General features: G+C 40.2%; 2 protein-coding genes across 14 annotated transcripts in view; both read left to right on the forward strand.

The window, feature by feature from the left end:
* LOC105920159 (protocadherin alpha-C2) overlaps window positions 1-19,456 on the forward strand; it is a 164,343-nt gene that overhangs the window by 107,537 nt on the left and 37,350 nt on the right. Inside the window, exon 1 of one of the 13 annotated variants that reach the window (XM_036127262.1) lies at window positions 909-3,410. The exons of 10 other annotated variants lie outside the window; for them this stretch is intronic. In XM_036127262.1, the coding sequence (XP_035983155.1) occupies window positions 1,035-3,410 (2,376 nt within the window). In that variant the 5' untranslated portion in view covers window positions 909-1,034. Of the gene's footprint in view, window positions 1-908; window positions 3,411-9,906; window positions 12,433-15,016; window positions 17,530-19,456 lie in introns of those variants that run through there. 2 more of the 13 variants (XM_036127260.1, XM_036127266.1) reach the window with 2 other exon arrangements.
* LOC118557363 (protocadherin alpha-8-like) lies at window positions 4,493-7,236 on the forward strand. Its single transcript, XM_036127279.1, has one exon. The coding sequence runs from the start codon at window positions 4,691-4,693 to the stop codon at window positions 7,136-7,138; it is 2,448 nt and encodes an 815-aa protein (XP_035983172.1). The 5' UTR covers window positions 4,493-4,690; the 3' UTR covers window positions 7,139-7,236.

The raw sequence follows: 19,456 nt of genomic DNA on the forward strand, positions 1-19,456 counted from the left end.
TAGTCATGGTCTACTGACTAGAGAGCCGAGGGGTTTTGTCTGGTAGAGGGCCCAAAGGTCTGCAGTTTGGAACTCAAGTCTGTTACTATGGGTCCTTGAGCAAGGCCATTGACCAGAGATTGCTCTCTGTGCGCCACACAGTGTTTCCAGCACACTCCTCGCTAAGGGAATAGTTGAAAGCAGATGCAAACGTCCCCCTGTTGGATTGTAGGGAAATACTTTCTTTATTTTTGTATTATATCCTTATAACCTCTATAAAAACAAAACAGCAAACAACAATATATATATATATATTTGTATATGTGTGTGTATGTGTGTGTGTGCATATGTTTATATGTGTGTATATGTGTGTGTGTGTGTGTGTGTGTGTGTGTGTGTGTGTGTGTGTGTATGGTTTTGTTGTTTTACAATAAAGAAGTAACACAATGGCAGAAGGGCAATGGCATATTATCGGTCTGTGGTTCTGACACGTTCATGCCTTTTCTCTGTACTCTGTATTGAGATTCAAGAGCTGTTCTTGGTGCTGATACTGTTAAGTCTATTTCAATGATGTGAGCGCCCCTTGACACGTTGCATTGGTCATTGAAATAGAACAAAACCAAAGGTTTTTATGAAAAATATATTTTATTTAGCTTTTAGATAATTGTTATTGCTTAGTTGTCTTTATTAAATGAGCTATTTGCAAACAGAGCATACTTTACAGTTTAGTTGCCCAAATTATTTTTGTAGAACTTTATCCAAAAAACAAAACAAAAAAATCAAACAGAATTTTAGTTTGTTGTATTATTAACTGGTCACAAGGTGTCGCAAGAGACCACGCAAAAAAATATTTTATTGACGGGAAACTCCTCTGCAAGTCAAGACGTAAAGCTGAAACGTCATCATGTTGGTTTGCTTTGTGAGAACAGCTCGCAGATGAGCGAGGCCCGAAACGAGTGCGGATCGTTTGCAAGAATGGATACGTGAAAGAAAGGGAGGAACATCACTTTTTTAACCACTACATCAGAACGAGTTGCTTTTTTTCCTGATACGCGATGGCTGCTCGGACACAATGGGATAATACGTGGAGCCTGGTTTTCACCCTTTTTTGTCTCTGTGATTGGTCCGTGGCTCAGATCTCGTATACAATTTCTGAGGAGGTGGACAAAGGCACAGCGGTTGGAAACGTTGCGAAGGATTTAAACCTCAGTGTACAGCAGCTGCAGTCCACGAATCTCCAAATGACACAAGGGTATAGAAAACGGTATTTTGACATAAATCGGGAATCTGGAGTACTTTTTGTCATAGAAAGAATAGACCGGGAGGAGCTTTGTCCTAATCTGGCGAGGTGTTCTTTAAACATCGAGGCCGTATTGAGCAATCCTCGCAGCCTCCATCGAATTGAAGTTTTGATAAATGATATTAATGATAATGCTCCCATTTTTCTCGAAGAAGTAATCGCAATTGATATATCTGAAGCGTCATATGTTGGGGAGAGACATCCACTCCCAGTTGCTCATGATGAGGATGTGGGGTCTAATTCAGTAAAGACATATAAAATAAACCAAAATGAGTATTTCTCATTGGATATACAGAGCGCTGGTGACCAGAGTGTCTCTGCTGAGTTAGTGCTGCAGAAAGCATTAGATCGAGAAAAAGAGCCTGTTATTGATTTGATTCTGACTGCAACGGATGGAGGGAAACCCCCTAAAACAGGGACTTTACAGATAAAAGTGAATGTTCTGGACGTAAACGACAATTCACCACTCTTCAGTAAGTCTCTTTACAAAATACAAGTGACTGAAAATGCGAACATTGGCACATCTTTGTTAACACTGTCTGCCTCTGATCTAGACGAAGGCGTTAATGGTCAGATTGTTTACACTTTTACAGAGAGGACGCGTTTTAACCCTGAAGAAATGTTTTTCATTGATAACAACAGCGGAGAGCTCACAGTTAAAGGCAGCATTGATTTTGAGGAAAACCAAGCATTTGAAATTCGTGTTCAAGCACGAGACAAAGGAACTCCTCCCCGCAGTGCACATAGCAAAGTTTTAGTCCAAGTGGTTGATGTCAACGACAATGCTCCGGAAATATTAGTGTCATCTTTAATGAGCCCAATAAAGGAAGACGCTGAAAAGGGCACAGCTGTTGCGACGGTCACGGTCACGGATAGAGATGGAGGCAAAAACGGCCAAATAAACTGCAAGATAATAAGTTCTGTTCCATTTAAGTTAAAATCCAACTATAAAAATTACTATTCGTTGTTGGTTGATGGACCTCTCGACAGAGAAAATATTTCCAAATATGACATATCCATTGAAGCAACAGATGAGGGATCACCTGCACTCTCGAGCACAGCCGTGATTGTTGTTCAGGTTTCTGATGTAAATGACAATCCGCCTCGATTCACTGATTCTCTGATTAACGTGTTTGTAAAAGAGAACATTCCAACTGGAACAACAATCCATAAACTAACCACATTTGATTCAGATTCAGATGAGAATGCAAAATCAACGTACAGTTTAATTAATTATCCTAAAAATGCGCAGATTAGTTCAATTGTGACAATTAACTCGGATACAGGAGAAATCATCAGCCTGCAGTCATTTAACTACGAAGAATTAAAAACGTTTCAGTTTAAAGTTCAGGCTACAGACTCTGGTGTTCCTCCGCTCAGCAGCAACGTGACTGTTAATGTTTTAATCCTGGATGAAAATGATAATAATCCAACCATTTTAGTTCCTTACTCTGAGCACAGTTCTGTTAACAGTGAGACCATCCCTTATTCTGCTGAAGCAGGATACTTTGTAGCAAAGATCAGGGCTGTGGACGCGGACTCTGGATACAATGCGCTGCTTTCTTATCACCTGTCTGAGCCCAAAGGAAACAACCTGTTCAGGATTGGAACCAGCACCGGGGAAATCAGGACTAAGAGGAGAATGAGTGACAACGATCTGAAAACGCACCCCTTGGTGGTGCTGGTTTCTGATAACGGAGAACCTTCCCTGTCAGCTACGGTGTCTATTGAGGTGATGGTGGTTGAAAGCACAGCTGACGTCCAGACTCAGTTCAGACATGTTCCTATAAAGGAGGACAGCTTCTCTGACTTGAACTTGTATCTGCTGATCGCCATCGTGTCGGTGTCTGTGATCTTCCTGCTGAGTCTCATCAGTCTAATAGCCGTCAGATGCCACAGGACAGACGGCACTTTCAGCAGGTACAGCGCCCCCATGATCACCACCCACCCTGACGGGAGCTGGTCTTACTCTAAAGCTACCCAGCAGTATGACGTGTGTTTCAGCTCAGACACACTGAAGAGTGATGTAGTGGTTTTCCCCGCACCGTTTCCACCTGCAGATGCTGAACTGATCAGTATTAATGGCGGAGACACTTTTACCAGAACTCAGACTTTACCAAACAAAGAAAAGGTAAGAAAAGCACTTCTTGATCTGTAAAATAAAATCTGTAAAGTTTGTTTAATGGCATTGTTTTTAAAAAACCCACTTCAATGCCAAATTTCAAAGGATTTTGTAGGTGTGGGTTGAGTATTCGCATTAGTTTGGCATAAGCTTAGACTTGCTTAACATTTAATCACATATCCATGATAATCAGTTTTTGCCATAATGATGGATTTTAGACAGCATCATAATTTACATTTTGTGTGCCATCCTTCTTTGTTTTGTTCAGTGCTTCGATGATATTTTGCTCAAATAACAGAAACGTATTGTTCAGCTAGGTGGCTAGTCATGGCCTACTGACTAGAGAGCCGAGCGGTTATGTGAGGTAGAGGGCCCAAAGGTCTGCAGTTTGGAACTCAAGTCTGTTACTATTGGTCCTTGAGCAAGGCCATTGACCAGAGATTGCTCTCTGTGCGCCACACAGTGTTTCCAGCACACTCCTCGCTAAGGGAATAGTTGAACGCAGATGCAAACGTCCCCCTGTAGGACTGTAGGGAAATACTTTATTTATTATTGTTTTATATCTTTATAACATCTATAAAAACAAAACAGCAAACAAAATATATATGGTTTTGTTGTTTTTACAATAAAGCAGTAACACAATGGCAGCAGGACAATGGCATTTTATCGGTGTGCTGTCTGTGGTTCTGACACGTTCTTGCCTTTTCTCTGTACTCTGTATTGAGATTGAGATTCAAGAGCTGTTCTTGGTGCTGATACTGTTATATCTAATTCAATGATGTGAGCGCCCCGTGACACGTTGCATTGGTCATTAAAACAGAACAAAACCAAATGGTTTTTTTTATGAAAAAATATATTTTATTTAGCTTTTAAATAATTTTTATTGCTTAGTTGGCTTTAATAAAGGAGCTATTTGCCAACAGAGCACACTTTGCAGTTTAGTTGCCCAAATAAATTATTTTTGTAGAACTTTATCCAAAAAATAATATTAATAATAATAACAATAATAATAATCACACAGAATTTTAATTTGTTGTATTATTAACTGGTCACAAGGTGTCGCAAGAGACCACGCAAAAAAATATTTTAGGGACGGGAAACTCCTCCGCGAGTCAAGACGTAAAGCTGAAACGTCATCATGTGGGTTTGCTTTGTGAGAACAGCTCGCAGATGAGCGAGGCCCGAAACGAGTGCGGATCGTTTGCAAGAATGGATACGTGAAAGAAAGGGAGGAACATCACGTTTTTAACCACTACATCAGAACGAGTTGCTATTTTTTCTGAAACGCGATGGCTGCTCGGACACAATGGGATAATACGTGGAGCCTGGTTTTCACCCTTTTTTGTCTCTGTGATTGGTCCGTGGCTCAGATCTCGTATACAATTTCTGAGGAGGTGGACAAAGGCACAGCGGTTGGAAACGTTGCGAAGGATTTAAACCTCAGTGTGCAGCAGCTGCAGTCCACGAATCTCCAAATGACACAAGGGTATAGAAAACGGTATTTTGACATAAATCGGGAATCTGGAGTACTTTTTGTCACAGAAAGAATAGACCGGGAGGAGCTTTGTCCTAAATTGGCGAGGTGTTCTTTAAACATCGAGGCCGTATTGAGCAACCCTCGCAGCCTCCATCGAATTGAAGTTTTGATAAATGATATTAATGATAATGCTCCCCTTTTTCTCGAAGAAGTAATCGCAATTGATATATCTGAAGCGTCATATGTTGGGGAGAGACATCCACTCCCAGTTGCTCATGATGAGGATGTGGGGTCTAATTCAGTAAAGACATATAAAATAAACCAAAATGAGTATTTCTCATTGGATATACAGAGCGCTGGTGACCAGAGTGTCTTTGCTGAGTTAGTGCTGCAGAAAGCATTAGATCGAGAAAAAGAGCCTGTTATTGATTTGATTCTGACTGCAACGGATGGAGGGAAACCCCCTAAAACAGGGACTTTGCAGATAAAAGTGAATGTTCTGGACGTAAACGACAATTCACCACTCTTCAGTAAGTCTCTTTACAAAATACAAGTGACTGAAAATGCGAACATTGGCACATCTTTGTTAACACTGTCTGCCTCTGATCTAGACGAAGGCGTTAATGGTCAGATTGTTTACACTTTTACAGAGAGGACGCATTTTAACCCTGAAGAAATGTTTTTCATTGATAACAACAGTGGAGAGCTCACAGTTAAAGGCAGCATTGATTTTGAGGAAAACCAAGCATTTGAAATTCGTGTTCAAGCACGAGACAAAGGAACTCCTCCCCGCAGTGCACATAGCAAAGTTTTAGTCCAAGTGGTTGATGTCAACGACAATGCTCCGGAAATATTAGTGTCATCTTTAATGAGCCCAATAAAGGAAGACGCTGAAAAGGGCACAGCTGTTGCGACGGTCACGGTCACGGATAGAGATGGAGGCAAAAACGGCCAAATAAACTGTAAGATAATAAGTTCTGTTCCATTTAAGTTAAAATCCAACTATAAAAATTATTATTCATTGTTGGTTGATGGACCTCTCGACAGAGAAAATATTTCCAAATATGACATATCCATTGCAGCAACAGATGAGGGATCACCTGCACTCTCGAGCACAGCCGTGATTGTTGTTCAGGTTTCTGATGTAAATGACAATCCGCCTCGATTCACTGATTCTCTGATTAACGTGTTTGTAAAGGAGAACATTCCAACTGGAACAACAATCCATAAACTAACCACATTTGATTCAGATTCAGATGAGAATGCAAAATCAACGTACAGTTTAATTAATTATCCTAAAAATGCGCAGATTAGTTCAATGGTGACAATTAACTCGGATACAGGAGAAATCATCAGCCTGCAGTCATTTAACTACGAAGAATTAAAAACGTTTCAGTTTAAAGTTCAGGCCACAGACTCTGGTGTTCCTCCGCTCAGCAGCAACGTGACTGTTAATGTTTTAATCCTGGATGAAAATGATAATAATCCAACCATTTTAGTTCCTTACTCTGAGCACAGTTCTGTTAACAGTGAGACCATCCCTTATTCTGCTGAAGCAGGATACTTTGTAGCAAAGATAAGGGCTGTGGACGCAGACTCTGGATACAATGCGCTGCTTTCTTATCACCTGACTGAGCCCAAAGGAAACAACCTGTTCAGGATTGGAACCAGCACCGGGGAAATCAGGACTAAGAGGAGAATGAGCGACAGCGACCTGAAAACGCACCCCTTGGTGGTGCTGGTTTCTGATAACGGAGAACCTTCCCTGTCAGCTACGGTGTCTATTGAGGTGATGGTGGTTGAAAGCACAGCTGACGTCCAGACTCAGTTCAGACATGTTCCTATAAAGGAGGACAGCTTCTCTGACTTGAACTTGTATCTGCTGATTGCCATCGTGACGGTGTCTGTGATCTTCCTGCTGAGTCTCATCAGTTTAATAGCTGTCAGATGCCACAGGACAGACGGCACTTTCAGCAGGTACAGCGCCCCCATGATCACCACCCACCCTGACGGGAGCTGGTCTTACTCTAAAGCTACCCAGCAGTATGACGTGTGTTTCAGCTCAGACACACTGAAGAGTGATGTAGTGGTTTTCCCCGCACCGTTTCCACCTGCAGATGCTGAACTGATCAGTATTAATGGAGGAGACACTTTTACCAGAACTCAGACTTTACCCAACAAAGAGAAGGTAGGTGACCAATGGGAATTAGGGTTTATATTTTGGTTGTTAGACCTACAAGATAGAAAACTTAAACCGTGATTGATAATTTGTCAGAATAAAAAAAGGAGATTGACATTTTATGACTATCAACAGCCATACAAAACTCAGTACAGCATGTCCCGTTTAAAACTTTTTGCAATAACACATGCAGTCCTTTGAAAACAACTCTTATAATGTTTTTAGTAGAGCTGCCCGATTGAAATTTTTTTTTCCTAAAACAACTTATTAAAACCTTTTTTTGTGAAGAATCAATAATCTTTATTCTCATGATGTGTTACAATCGTGACATTTTTGATGAGACAGACACCGGCTCTATGCACACAGATTACATGTAACACGAAGATACAACAGGAAATAGTGTTTCCTCTTTGTCTGTTTTTTTTTTGGTAGTGGTGTTGGGATATTGCATGAATTCAGTTTATTGCGCTCATCAACAGCGCTTCCTGAAAAGCTTAAGAGTGCAAATAGTCCTTAGAATCTAATAAGACTGATATTTGAGTCAAAAAGTCAGATAGTAGCCCCTTTAAAATGATGTAGATTATTATGCATGATTTAATTACTCAATCGTTCCATCGTTGATGCACGCGTGCCCATAGTAAATACTATACAATAATTTTAAACCTTCAAGGTGCAAAACTGTACAACCTGGATGTCCAACCAGACATTCCCAGTAGTGTGTTTCTAACATGTAACAGACCATGTGTTCAAGGAGTTGGATCTATCATTCTTTAAGTACATTCTAAAGTGCATGCAGTTTTCGCATGAAAAGTCGCTTTCCAGTTGTATCTTACATGATAAAACCATGGCAAAGCAAAACTAAATACGGTTTAAAGCCGCAAGAGATAATCGGAATTTATCAGGTTGCAGTTACAAAGATCAACTACATTTTTACACTTATTGTTGAGTACTGCAGCATCACTGCCGTTGAACTCAGAGGAATAATTTGACGGATGTGGTGATCCTCTTCTGCCTCTGTGGCAAATTTATTTTAGTCACAGGTGACATTGAATGTCTTGGATACATCGCAGCAAAAAAAGAAAAGAAAAAAAAGAAACACGAGGATGACTCTGCTAAAGAGCAACTCGTATTTTGGGGGGTATTTTAATTAAAAGTGGAAGAAATAAACAATGTAATCTCAGCCCTTTTTGACACCGTTTCAGAGAACAGCCAAAACCAGGCGTTCTGTGGATCTGTTTTGGCCAGTTTTTAGCAGCTGCTGTTCTGGACACAGCGCGAGCTAGAGCACCGCCCCCGCCTCTTCCTGCTTGTCGAAACAGGTCCCAAATAAAATCAATAGGATGGTAACTGCATCATTTTATTTTGATCAGTTTTAACAGCACATAACCGCTCTGAAAAACTGCTTAGCTAACGGCTGAAGTTCCCTTAGAAAAGGAGTGCGCTTGCGCATCGAGTTCCGAAACTTTGTGAGTGGTGCGTTCAATACAATGGGACGTTATAAAACTAGTCCACATATATCACAAAGAATCACATGAGGTTGTGAATGATAAGGTTATCCACATATTATTTTTAGGTATGTTTTCTACATGGTAGACAGGTTCCGATGCATTACATTACTGAAAATTGTGAATGACCCCCAAGTAAGCTGCTATGTGCCTGTTGCCTGTCAACTTTCAAAGATATGGAAGATAATCGTTTTGTAGTGAAATTAAATTTATTTATAGCGTTTTTGAAAACAATTACTGTTGGCTAAAGTGCTGTCGACAGAAATTACATATCACAACAATACATCAACGTTAAAAACATAAAAAAAAACATTGCAAGACTAAATAAAACCATACGTTTACTCGCATGCTGCATTAAAAACCAGCGAGTACAAAAGGATTGAAGCTACGAAGTTTACATCTGTATTATATCTGTGTTTTTACAGAGAAATGTTGTACTGTGTCTTAGACATAGTAGATCCATAATTTACTTAGAGGTTTATGCAAACAGGGATTAAACAAATAAAATAACTGGAAAACTCCTCCCTGAACCTCATTAGAAATGTTGCACCGGTTTACAAATAACCTTATTAGTTTATTACAATTATTATTTAACGCAGAAAAGTACTTTTAGTTAAATAAAATGACCTCTTTTTAACTTTGCATTTTGTGCTTTAAACCTTTTTTTTTTTTTTTTTTTTCTTTTTTCGGAAAAAAAAAAAAACAAAACATAGTGTCCCATAACATACGTCTAATTTTAAAGGTTCAGCCTTGGCCTTGTGCTTGGCCTCGGAGGGCTCGGTCATGGTCTCGGTCTCGGAAGAGCCGGTCTTTACTCAATCACAGATGATTACTCATTTTAAAAACCAAGAAAGTACAAAGTGCCTTAGTCGCTGTCTATGGTGCTGATCCCAGAAAAACACCATGTGGGTCCTAAACCGACTCAGTTACGAGTTTCTTTTTCTTTTTTTCGTTACTGCAAAATATGCAGGCATTTTAAGTGAAACCAGTTATTGCACAATTGTGCAACAATAACTAGCTTTACGTTTTTATTTGGATTTTTCAAGATATGTTTTTGTCATTGAATTATCAAATGTCAAGTGATGGATTGTAGAAATTATATTTAAATATTTAAATGTAACATTCAAATGTATAAACATATATATATGAATATTACATTTATGTTGTTGATACAATTAAACCACCAGTAGCCATATTCCGTATCATTTACAACGTTTAACCAAGTCAGTTTTCTATTTCTCTTAAGTGTGCACATATTTTCTACCACATGATGTCACCCGAGACCATTAGTATGAGTTGCGTCATTTACGTATAAAGTCTTTAACCCCTCCTTCGTTCGTGTATGAAAGAATAACCCGTCATCAGCGTTTGTAGTCCCCTGCCACTCGGTTGTATGGTTGGGATAAGAAACAAATCCATAACGTTTTGGAAATTCATATTTTTTTGGAGGATCAATGATTTATTGGGCTCCGTTTTGTCGCTACATTAAGGATGATTTGGCGAAGGCAACACGGACATTTCTGGACTAATTTTGTTGTGCTGCTTTGTCTTTGTGAGCGGTCTGCATCGCAGCTTTCGTATTCAGTTTCCGAGGAGGTGAACAAAGGGACTGTTGTGGGGAATATTGCCAAGGATATAAACCTCAACGTGCACGATCTGAACAGCAGGGATCTACGCATTGTTTCGGGTTTCAGCAAGACATATTTTGACGTGAATTTACAGACTGGGAACCTCTTTGTCGCTGAGCGAATAGACAGAGAGGAGGTTTGTCCTCATTTGGTAAAATGCTCGGTCAAAATACAAGCGGCTTTAAGCAACCCCATGAACGTGCACCGCATTGAGATAAATATCCTTGATGTGAATGATAACCCGCCTTCGTTTATTGAACAAACACATACATTAAATATCTCGGAGTCATTATCGCCGGGAGAGAGATTTCCTCTCCCTGTAGCGGTGGATGCGGATATAGGAAGCAACGCTGTGAAAAGCTACAAGCTGAGTCCGAATGAACATTTCTCACTTGATGTACAGAGTGGTGGAGAACATGGCGTTTTGGCTGAGATAGTGTTGCAAAAAGCTTTAGACAGAGAAAAACAACCAGTGATTAAACTTGTTTTGACTGCAGTAGATGGAGGTAAACCGCCTAGATCAGGGACATTGCAGCTCACTGTTAATGTCATAGATGTTAATGACAACACTCCCGTGTTTAGTAAATCTCTTTATAAGGTGCAGATCAGAGAAAATGTTACTCCTGGAACATTTGTTATTAAGTTAAATGCGACAGATTTGGACGAAGGTGTGAACAGTAAGATTAATTATTTCTTCATAAAAACAGGAAGTATGGATCCATCAAAAATGTTTGATCTAAATTCTGAAACAGGAGAAATAACGGTGAAAGGGAGTCTGGATTATGAAGAAACACGTGCGTATGAAATCAGAGTTCAGGCGAAAGACCAGGGAGCCTCACCTCGTAGTGCGCATGCCAAATTGTTAATAGAGGTGATTGATGTGAATGACAATGCTCCAGAAATATCTGTCACATCCTTGATGACGCCAGTGAAAGAAGATGCAGATCTGGGGACGATAGTTGCTTTTATTACAGTGAGTGACAAAGATGGAGGGAACAATGGGGTGGCCAGATGCAGTATAGTTGGGTCTTTTCCTTTTAAACTGAAGTCCAACTACAAAAATGACTATTCATTAGTAGTTGATGGACCACTGGACAGAGAAAGGATTTCTGTTTATAATATAACAGTCGTAGCTTCAGATGAGGGAAGTCCATCTTTGTCTAGCATCAAAGAAATTACTGTTCACGTTGCCGATATCAATGATAACGCACCTCATTTCGCAGAACCTGTGGTTCACATTTATGTAAAAGAAAACAGTCCTTTCGGTACAAAGATTTACACAATGAGTGCAGTTGATCCGGATCTAAATGACAATGCAAAGATTGCCTACAAACTTTTGAATGGATTTCCAAAAAGTACCCCAATTTCTTCAATATTGAGCATCAACTCAGATACAGGAGATATAATCAGCCTACAGTCGTTTAACTATGAGGAGTTAAACACCTTTCAGTTTATAGTTCAGGCCACAGACTCTGGTGTTCCTCCACTCAGCAGCAATGTGACTGTTAAGGTTTTAATCCTGGATGAAAATGATAATAATCCAACTATCCTGGCACCATATTCTGAGCACGGTTCTGTTAACAGTGAGACCATCCCTTATTCTGCTGAAGCCGGATACTTTGTAGCAAAGATCAGGGCTGTGGACGCAGACTCTGGATACAATGCGCTGCTTTCTTATCACCTGTCTGAGCCCAAAGGAAACAACCTGTTCAGGATCGGAACCAGCACCGGAGAAATCAGGACTAAGAGGAGAATGAGCGACAATGACCTGAAAATGCACCCCTTGGTGGTGCTGGTTTCTGATAACGGAGAACCTTCCCTGTCAGCTACGGTGTCTATTGAGGTGATGGTGGTTGAAAGCACAGCTGACGTCCAGACTCAGTTCAGACATGTTCCTATAAAGGAGGACAGCTTCTCTGACTTGAACTTGTATCTGCTGATCGCCATTGTGTCGGTGTCTGTGATCTTCCTGCTGAGTCTCATCAGTCTTATAGCCGTCAGATGCCACAGGACAGACGGCACTTTCAGCAGGTACAGCGCCCCCATGATCACCACCCACCCTGACGGGAGCTGGTCTTACTCTAAAGCTACCCAGCAGTATGACGTGTGTTTCAGCTCAGACACACTGAAGAGTGATGTGGTGGTTTTCCCCGCACCGTTTCCACCTGCAGATGCTGAACTGATCAGTATTAATGGAGGAGACACTTTTACCAGAACTCAGACTTTACCCAACAAAGAGAAGGTAGGTTACCAATGGGACTTATATTTTGGCTGTTAGATAGAAAACTTAAACTTTAATGTATGCTTGCTTTATGCCCCTTGTGTTTCCCTGTTGTCTCCATGAAACTGGACATAAAAGGTTTCAGTATGTTGCACCCCTGTACTCATCCTTCTCCTCCTCCTACACTTCTCATTTCCTCAGTGTAGGAGGAGTTAAATCAGGCTACCTGTCAGGTAGGCAGATTCTCACATTTTAGCATGAGAGCCTCGTGAGGGAGAGACAAAGAAATGCTAGTTTGAAAAAAAAATGGAATTGGTGTCAAAGCCGAACATGACTGCTCCAGTGTGGGAGCTTTTTTTAATTTAAGCCTAATGATGGCTGCCAACCACCTATTATATGAGCTGTTATGTTGAGAGGGTATACTTGCATTATTATGCCATTATCATATCCATTGAAAAGGTCTCCAAATGACAATGGTGTGGTTTATCTCGATAATTTAGATGAAGATTTACCATTCAGCAAAATTTGTTATCAAGACAGGCCTATATGTATATGGAATGCATAGTTCAAGTCTGAAAAGACAAAATGTTTTGTCTAGTCAAACAGGCAGCCCTGGCTCGGTGATACTCCAAGTTAGCACCATGCTACCATGCTGTTCGGCTTGTAATCTAAAAACTTTAAGTTGAGATATACAGTATATAAACCAGCTGCAGTTTGCTCAAGTGCGAGCCGCCAGAATTGACAAAGACTCCTGAATAGGTTGCAAAATGTTTTCAGAAAGAACTGAACGAAAGTCCAGTTGCCTCCAATTTAAGCCTGTTTGCTGTCGCTTACCTGTTTCTTCTGCACTAACAGGAGCAATCCCCTCATAGCTAATGGCTCTGCTTCTGACGCTAAATCACATTTTGAAATAGGGTTGGGACTTTATCATATCGTTTTATCATTATCGTGAAAAATTCCATATCCATCTATCCATCCATAATCTTCCGCTTATCCGGGGTCGGGTCGCGGTCCATATCGTGATTAGAATTTGGATTTATCTTTAACTAGTGGTGTCTGAAACACCCCAAAACTGGCAGTATTGTCAGGATTGTTATTTTTGCTATTTTCTCCACTGCTGGTTCATTGAGAGCATCAATAATTATTAACAATTTCAAAAATACAATTAAATGCAGTTACTGTGTATAGTTTGGTAATAAAAAAGCACATTTCTTAATGTAACGTGAGCCCTAATGCAACATATTTTTGTTGTGATTTATGTTACATTTTCAAATGCTTTTTTAAGGATAATATTAGTGCTTATCAGACAATAATTAGCATGCAGTCACAGCCACACAGTTACCTGCAAAAAGGACTCCAGAAAGCTGTAAATAGTCTTTTATCATAACTTTTATCATTATCACACATTGAGGGACTAGGATTAGAAAATGGATGGATAAATGGATAGACATTGCCTCACTATATCATAATAAAATTTAAAGTCCATATTGCTCACCCCTATTTTTAAAATGATTATAATTCCCAGCACAAATGAAATCACCCCTTGTAAAGCCATCTGATAAATTAATTTCAGTTTCATAAAAATAAAGCCACCCAACATCTCAGTGCACTATTCATAGAGAACAGCACCATTCTCGTCACTATATTAATTTTAAAATTCACCTAATGAGTAATCCTATCTACCCACTCAGAACTTGTGAGCTAATGTCTGGTACTTGGTGCTGTATCTTACTTCTGAATCTGAAGGGCTCAAAATTAAAATTTCCCAAGTTATGTGACGTTGCATCATACTATTATTCAAACTATATAACATTACATTATGCACCATAACAAAATTCAATGCCTTTATAATTAACTTGTAGGGTGATTTACAGGCAATGTTCAACCTCTTTCCTTACCCATTTCGTCGTCTTAAATGACGTTTCAAGCCGTGAGCTCATTTTAATTGAATAAGCTGCCCATTTTTCCACATTCAGCAGCGGCTGTTTTGAGAGCTTTCCTCTTTAATTCTAACTTTCTCCACCGCGCTGCCCCCTCTCTTTCAACACCTTTCATACACCGTTGACCGAGAGCACTGACGTTACGTGAGGGTGCGCGGGAAAAAAAAGAAATAGAGCTTCCAGTGGAGGCGGAGGCAGCCCAGGGATAGCGGCTGCGTAGCGGCGGGATTCACTCCACAATATCATAACTAAACAGCCCAATAAATAAAAAAAAAAATAAAAAAAAGAAAAGGGGGAACATCTGCCCAAATATCAGACTGGCACACCGGGAATTGTCCCGGTCCTCCTTGTTAGCCACTCCGGGCCTATATATACAAAATATATATTCTTTTTTTCTATAATGCACGTTGTCATGTCAGTTGTGATATCTGCTGTCGGATCACAACACCTGCTATGGTTGATTGTCCAGTTTTTCACTTTTAGTTTAGTTTGTTTTTACTCTAATGCCATGGGCTCATATGTTACACGCGTTATTTGTGACCCAGTGGGTGTGCTATTTTTTGGACGTTTCTCACAGTTTATGGTTGCAACGCGTGGGGTCGTTGATGACCGTGTGTTGTGTGAGCTCGCTGTTTTTAGTCTCCTCCTTTCCTTCTATGCGTCACAGCAGACGATGTGCGCTTTGTAGAGGAGCAGAAACCATGGCTGAAAGCAGGGGAGTGGAATCATTTGCTTTAAGAATTTTGGCAGAACGAGTGGCTTTATTATAGAAATAATTAAGATCTGGACCCTTTCTCTTATATCAGCGATGGGCAGAGGAAGGAATGATGGGATTCTCGTTTCGCTGCTTATGTTGTTTGTATCCGACTGGTCTGCAGCCCAGATATCATACTCTGTTGCCGAGGAGGCGGACAAAGGAACCGTGGTCGGGAACCTCGCAAAGGATTTAAATGTCAATGTTCGGGACCTGCAAACCAGGAATCTAAATATTGTGTCGGGATACAGTAAGAAATATTTTGAGGCTAATTTTAAAACGGGGGATCTTTATGTCAACGACAGAATAGATCGTGAGGAGCTTTGTCTAAACGCTGTTAAATGTGTATTGAACGTTGAGGCCATACTGAGTGATCCCGTGGCGCACAGACGCATTGAGGTGGCGATCAGTGATATAAATGACAACGCGCCCGCTTTCGTGGAGAAATCATTTTCTCTCAATGTTTCTGAATCTTCTCAAGTGGGGGAGCGCTTCTTGCTGCCTTTGGCAGTCGATGCAGATTCAAGCAGCAATTCTGTGAAGACGTACAAGCTCAGTGTAAACGAATACTTTTCCCTCGATGTACAGAGCGGCGGAGAACACGGCGCTTCTGCTGAACTAGCGCTTCTGAAAGCTTTGGACCGGGAAAAGCAAAAAGTTATTAAACTAACGCTCACCGCCACAGATGGAGGCAGACCTCCACAATCCGGAAGTGTACAAATCATTATTCATGTTTTAGATGCCAATGATAACTCGCCGTCTTTTGGCAAAACACTCTATAAAGCTCGCGTTAATGAAAATGCTCCAATAGGATCTACTATTATTCAGCTTAATGCCACGGATTTAGACGAGGGAGAAAATGCAAAGATAATTTACTCTTTTGTCAAACGTGCCAGCTTCAATCCCGCCGACACCTTCTTTATAAATTCAGAAACAGGTGTAATTAGTGTTAAAAGGAAATTAGATTATGAAATACAACCAGCGTATGAAATTCATGTACAAGCAGCAGACAAAGGTGCGTTACCTCGGAGATCAAATGGAAAGATTTTGATTGAAGTAGTGGATGTAAACGACAATACTCCAGAAATTATTGTGACGTCACTGATGAACCCGGTTAAAGAAAATGCTGAAGTAGGAAGCGTTGTCGCCTTAGTTACAGTGACGGACAAAGACGGAGGCAAAAACGGCCAAACTCGTTGTAATCTTGTTGGTTCAACTCCTTTTAAGCTAAATTCTAATTATAAGAGCTATTACTCTTTAGTTGTAGATGGACCACTTGATAGAGAAGCAAATCCTTCATATAATGTCACAATTATAGCAAGTGATGACGGCTCCCCGTCTCTGTCCAGCACGAGTGTTATCAATGTACAAGTTTCCGATATCAATGACAATGCACCTCGTTTCCACGATTCCGTGATGAATGTTTACGTAAAGGAAAACAGCCCCGTTGGAGCCCGCATTTTTACCATAACTGCAGTTGATCCTGATATAAATGAAAACGGGAGAGTAACATACTCTTTGGAAGGTGATGCGAAAAATATCCCTGTGTCTTCGTTTATAAACATCAACTCAGAGACTGGAGATATAATCAGTCTGCAGTCTTTTAATCATGAGGAGTTAAAAACATTTCCGTTTAAAGTTAAAGCCACAGACTCTGGCGTGCCTCCACTCAGCAGCAGTGTAACTGTAAATTTGTGTGTTCTGGATGAAAATGACAATAATCCAACCATCTTAGCTCCTTATTCGGAGCACGGTTCTGTTAACAGTGAGACCATCCCTTATTCTGCTGAAGCAGGATACTTTGTAGCAAAGATCAGGGCTGTGGACGCAGACTCTGGATACAATGCACTGCTTTCTTATCACCTGTCTGAGCCCAAAGGAAGCAACCTGTTCAGGATTGGAACCAGCACCGGGGAAATCAGGACTAAGAGGAGAATGAGCGACAACGATCTGAAAACGCACCCCTTGGTGGTGCTGGTTTCTGATAACGGAGAACCTTCCCTGTCAGCTACGGTGTCTATTGAGGTGATGGTGGTTGAAAGCACAGCTGACGTCCAGACTCAGTTCAGACATGTTCCTATAAAGGACGATAGCTTCTCTGACTTGAACTTGTATCTGCTGATCGCCATCGTGTCGGTGTCTGTGATCTTCCTGCTGAGTCTCATCAGTCTTATAGCTGTCAGATGCCACAGGACAGACGGCACTTTCAGCAGGTACAGCGCCCCCATGATCACCACCCACCCTGACGGGAGCTGGTCTTACTCTAAAGCTACCCAGCAGTATGACGTGTGTTTCAGCTCAGACACACTGAAGAGTGATGTAGTGGTTTTCCCCGCACCGTTTCCACCTGCAGATGCTGAACTGATCAGTATTAATGGAGGAGATACTTTTACCAGAACTCAGACTTTACCGAACAAAGAAAAGGTAAGAAAGGCAGAGACAGCATATGTTTTTTTTTTTATTATTATGACTCCATCACAAGTAATAATTTAGGATTTTTGCCTTTTTAGGTTTGTAGCATGCCGTCTTTTAATGGGTGATCTAATTACAATTTTATATACTTGGTGATATTTTTAGATTTTTATAACATAACCAACATATATTGTGGTTGTTTTGCTGTTCAACCCATGACCGTATGCTCTGTTTTCTTTGGTGCCTCTCCTAGTGATATTTCGTCTATCTTTTAGTTTTGTTGACAAGATTTTGTGATTGGAAATGTGTTTTTTCAAATGGCTATGAAAACAAAATGTTAAAATTGCCTGGCATTCTCTGGCTGAACATATGCATACTAATTCTGCTAAAACTTTCATTTGGAAAGTGTTTTCCCCACCAAGATAAGTAATCTTTAATGTGTTATCTAAAACAATCTAAAATAGATGTTCATCGCCATTATTTTAATTAAAGAAATCAAGCACAATCTGAGTGAAGACATCCAGCTGTGGACTCTGTCCGTAGCAGTGACGTGCAGTCAGGGGACGCAAGTGAGGCCAGGCCTCACTTGTCATCATGGAAGGAAAGAAAATATATAATAACATAATATAAAATTTGATTCACTAAGTCATTTGTAATAAGTATTTTTTTATATCTAATTTCCTAATTTTTTATCATATTTTCTTTAAAATCGCAGACTTTTCCCTAATTTTCATGTAAATCCTTGGTGGCTCTTGATAGTGAAGCCGGTGAGGCCGCAGCGAGCTTGGCCTCTTCTGGATTGCGCAATCCCATGGTAACTGCGCTGGCTTCCATTCTGTGAATGCATCTTCCTGTCTCTAGATCATAAATTCAGTTGTTCAAACAATTATGAACTGATTTTCCACAATTTAATTTATGTGGATTACGAATTGTGTTTTGGTCTTCAAACTGTGTGCAGGTAACATGTTCTCGTGCTGCTGCGCGATCATAACCGGCAAAGCACTGGTTGTAGGTGAGGCAGTTCCTTGGCCTCTAGGCAGGGGGCGCTCAAGGGGCACCGCTCCTGATCCTAAAACTGTAGAGCGACAGCAAGTTATGGATGTATTATTAGCGAGTTATGCTAAACAAGTAAGGCACTAAAAAGACTCTAAACATACAGCCGGAAAAGGACTGATCAAGGAAGGCTTTCCTCCCTGGCAGTGATCTCCATTGAGACTGAGAGACTTTTAAAACTGAAGAAAGATAATAAGGACTTTTACTGGAAAATTACCGATATTTTTGTTTAGAAAGAGCGCCGCATGGACTTAATTTATAAGCAGAGGTAAGACAGCGATGTTTTGTTTTTGTAATTAAATGTGCGTAATGTGGGTTATAGTTTTTAAATGTGTTACAAATGCGGAAATCCGTCATAACTCGTAAACTGTTACCAATCAAATGACATATAATTTAGTTTTATTTTTTTCCATCAAAGAATCAATATTTTTTCCATGTCTCTTGGTCAATTTATTTGGCTCAATCAGTCTCTTTCAGCAATTTGCAATGAGTCTACTCTGTAGAGTGTATATATTTGTAAATCTGACTCTGATGACGTCAGTGCCTCACCAGCTATGAACCCTACCGCACGTCTTGGTCCTTAGTGCTTCATGCTTGACATTTTCATTTGGAACAGCGGTAATTGGGATAGTATTATTGTTGAAGCTGTCAGAGGAAGCTGTACTTTGTCTTTAGATTGTTTTAGCAGAAATAAAACTCTACACTTCTGCTTTTATTTGTGCACTGAACGCCAATATTCGTTTTTAGCTTTTTCTAATGTTCAGATAAACTTCTTGTCATTAATATTGCAATCAAATTACAGTATTCATACATAAGAAACCAGCAGTTGATGTCGCTGGAGACCACACATTTGTGAGTGGCCCTCCTTTTTTTTTTTTTTTTTTTT

This window comes from Fundulus heteroclitus, chromosome 23 (genome assembly GCF_011125445.2).
Source record: "Fundulus heteroclitus isolate FHET01 chromosome 23, MU-UCD_Fhet_4.1, whole genome shotgun sequence".
In the NCBI taxonomy this organism is placed as follows: Eukaryota; Metazoa; Chordata; class Actinopteri; order Cyprinodontiformes; family Fundulidae; genus Fundulus; species Fundulus heteroclitus.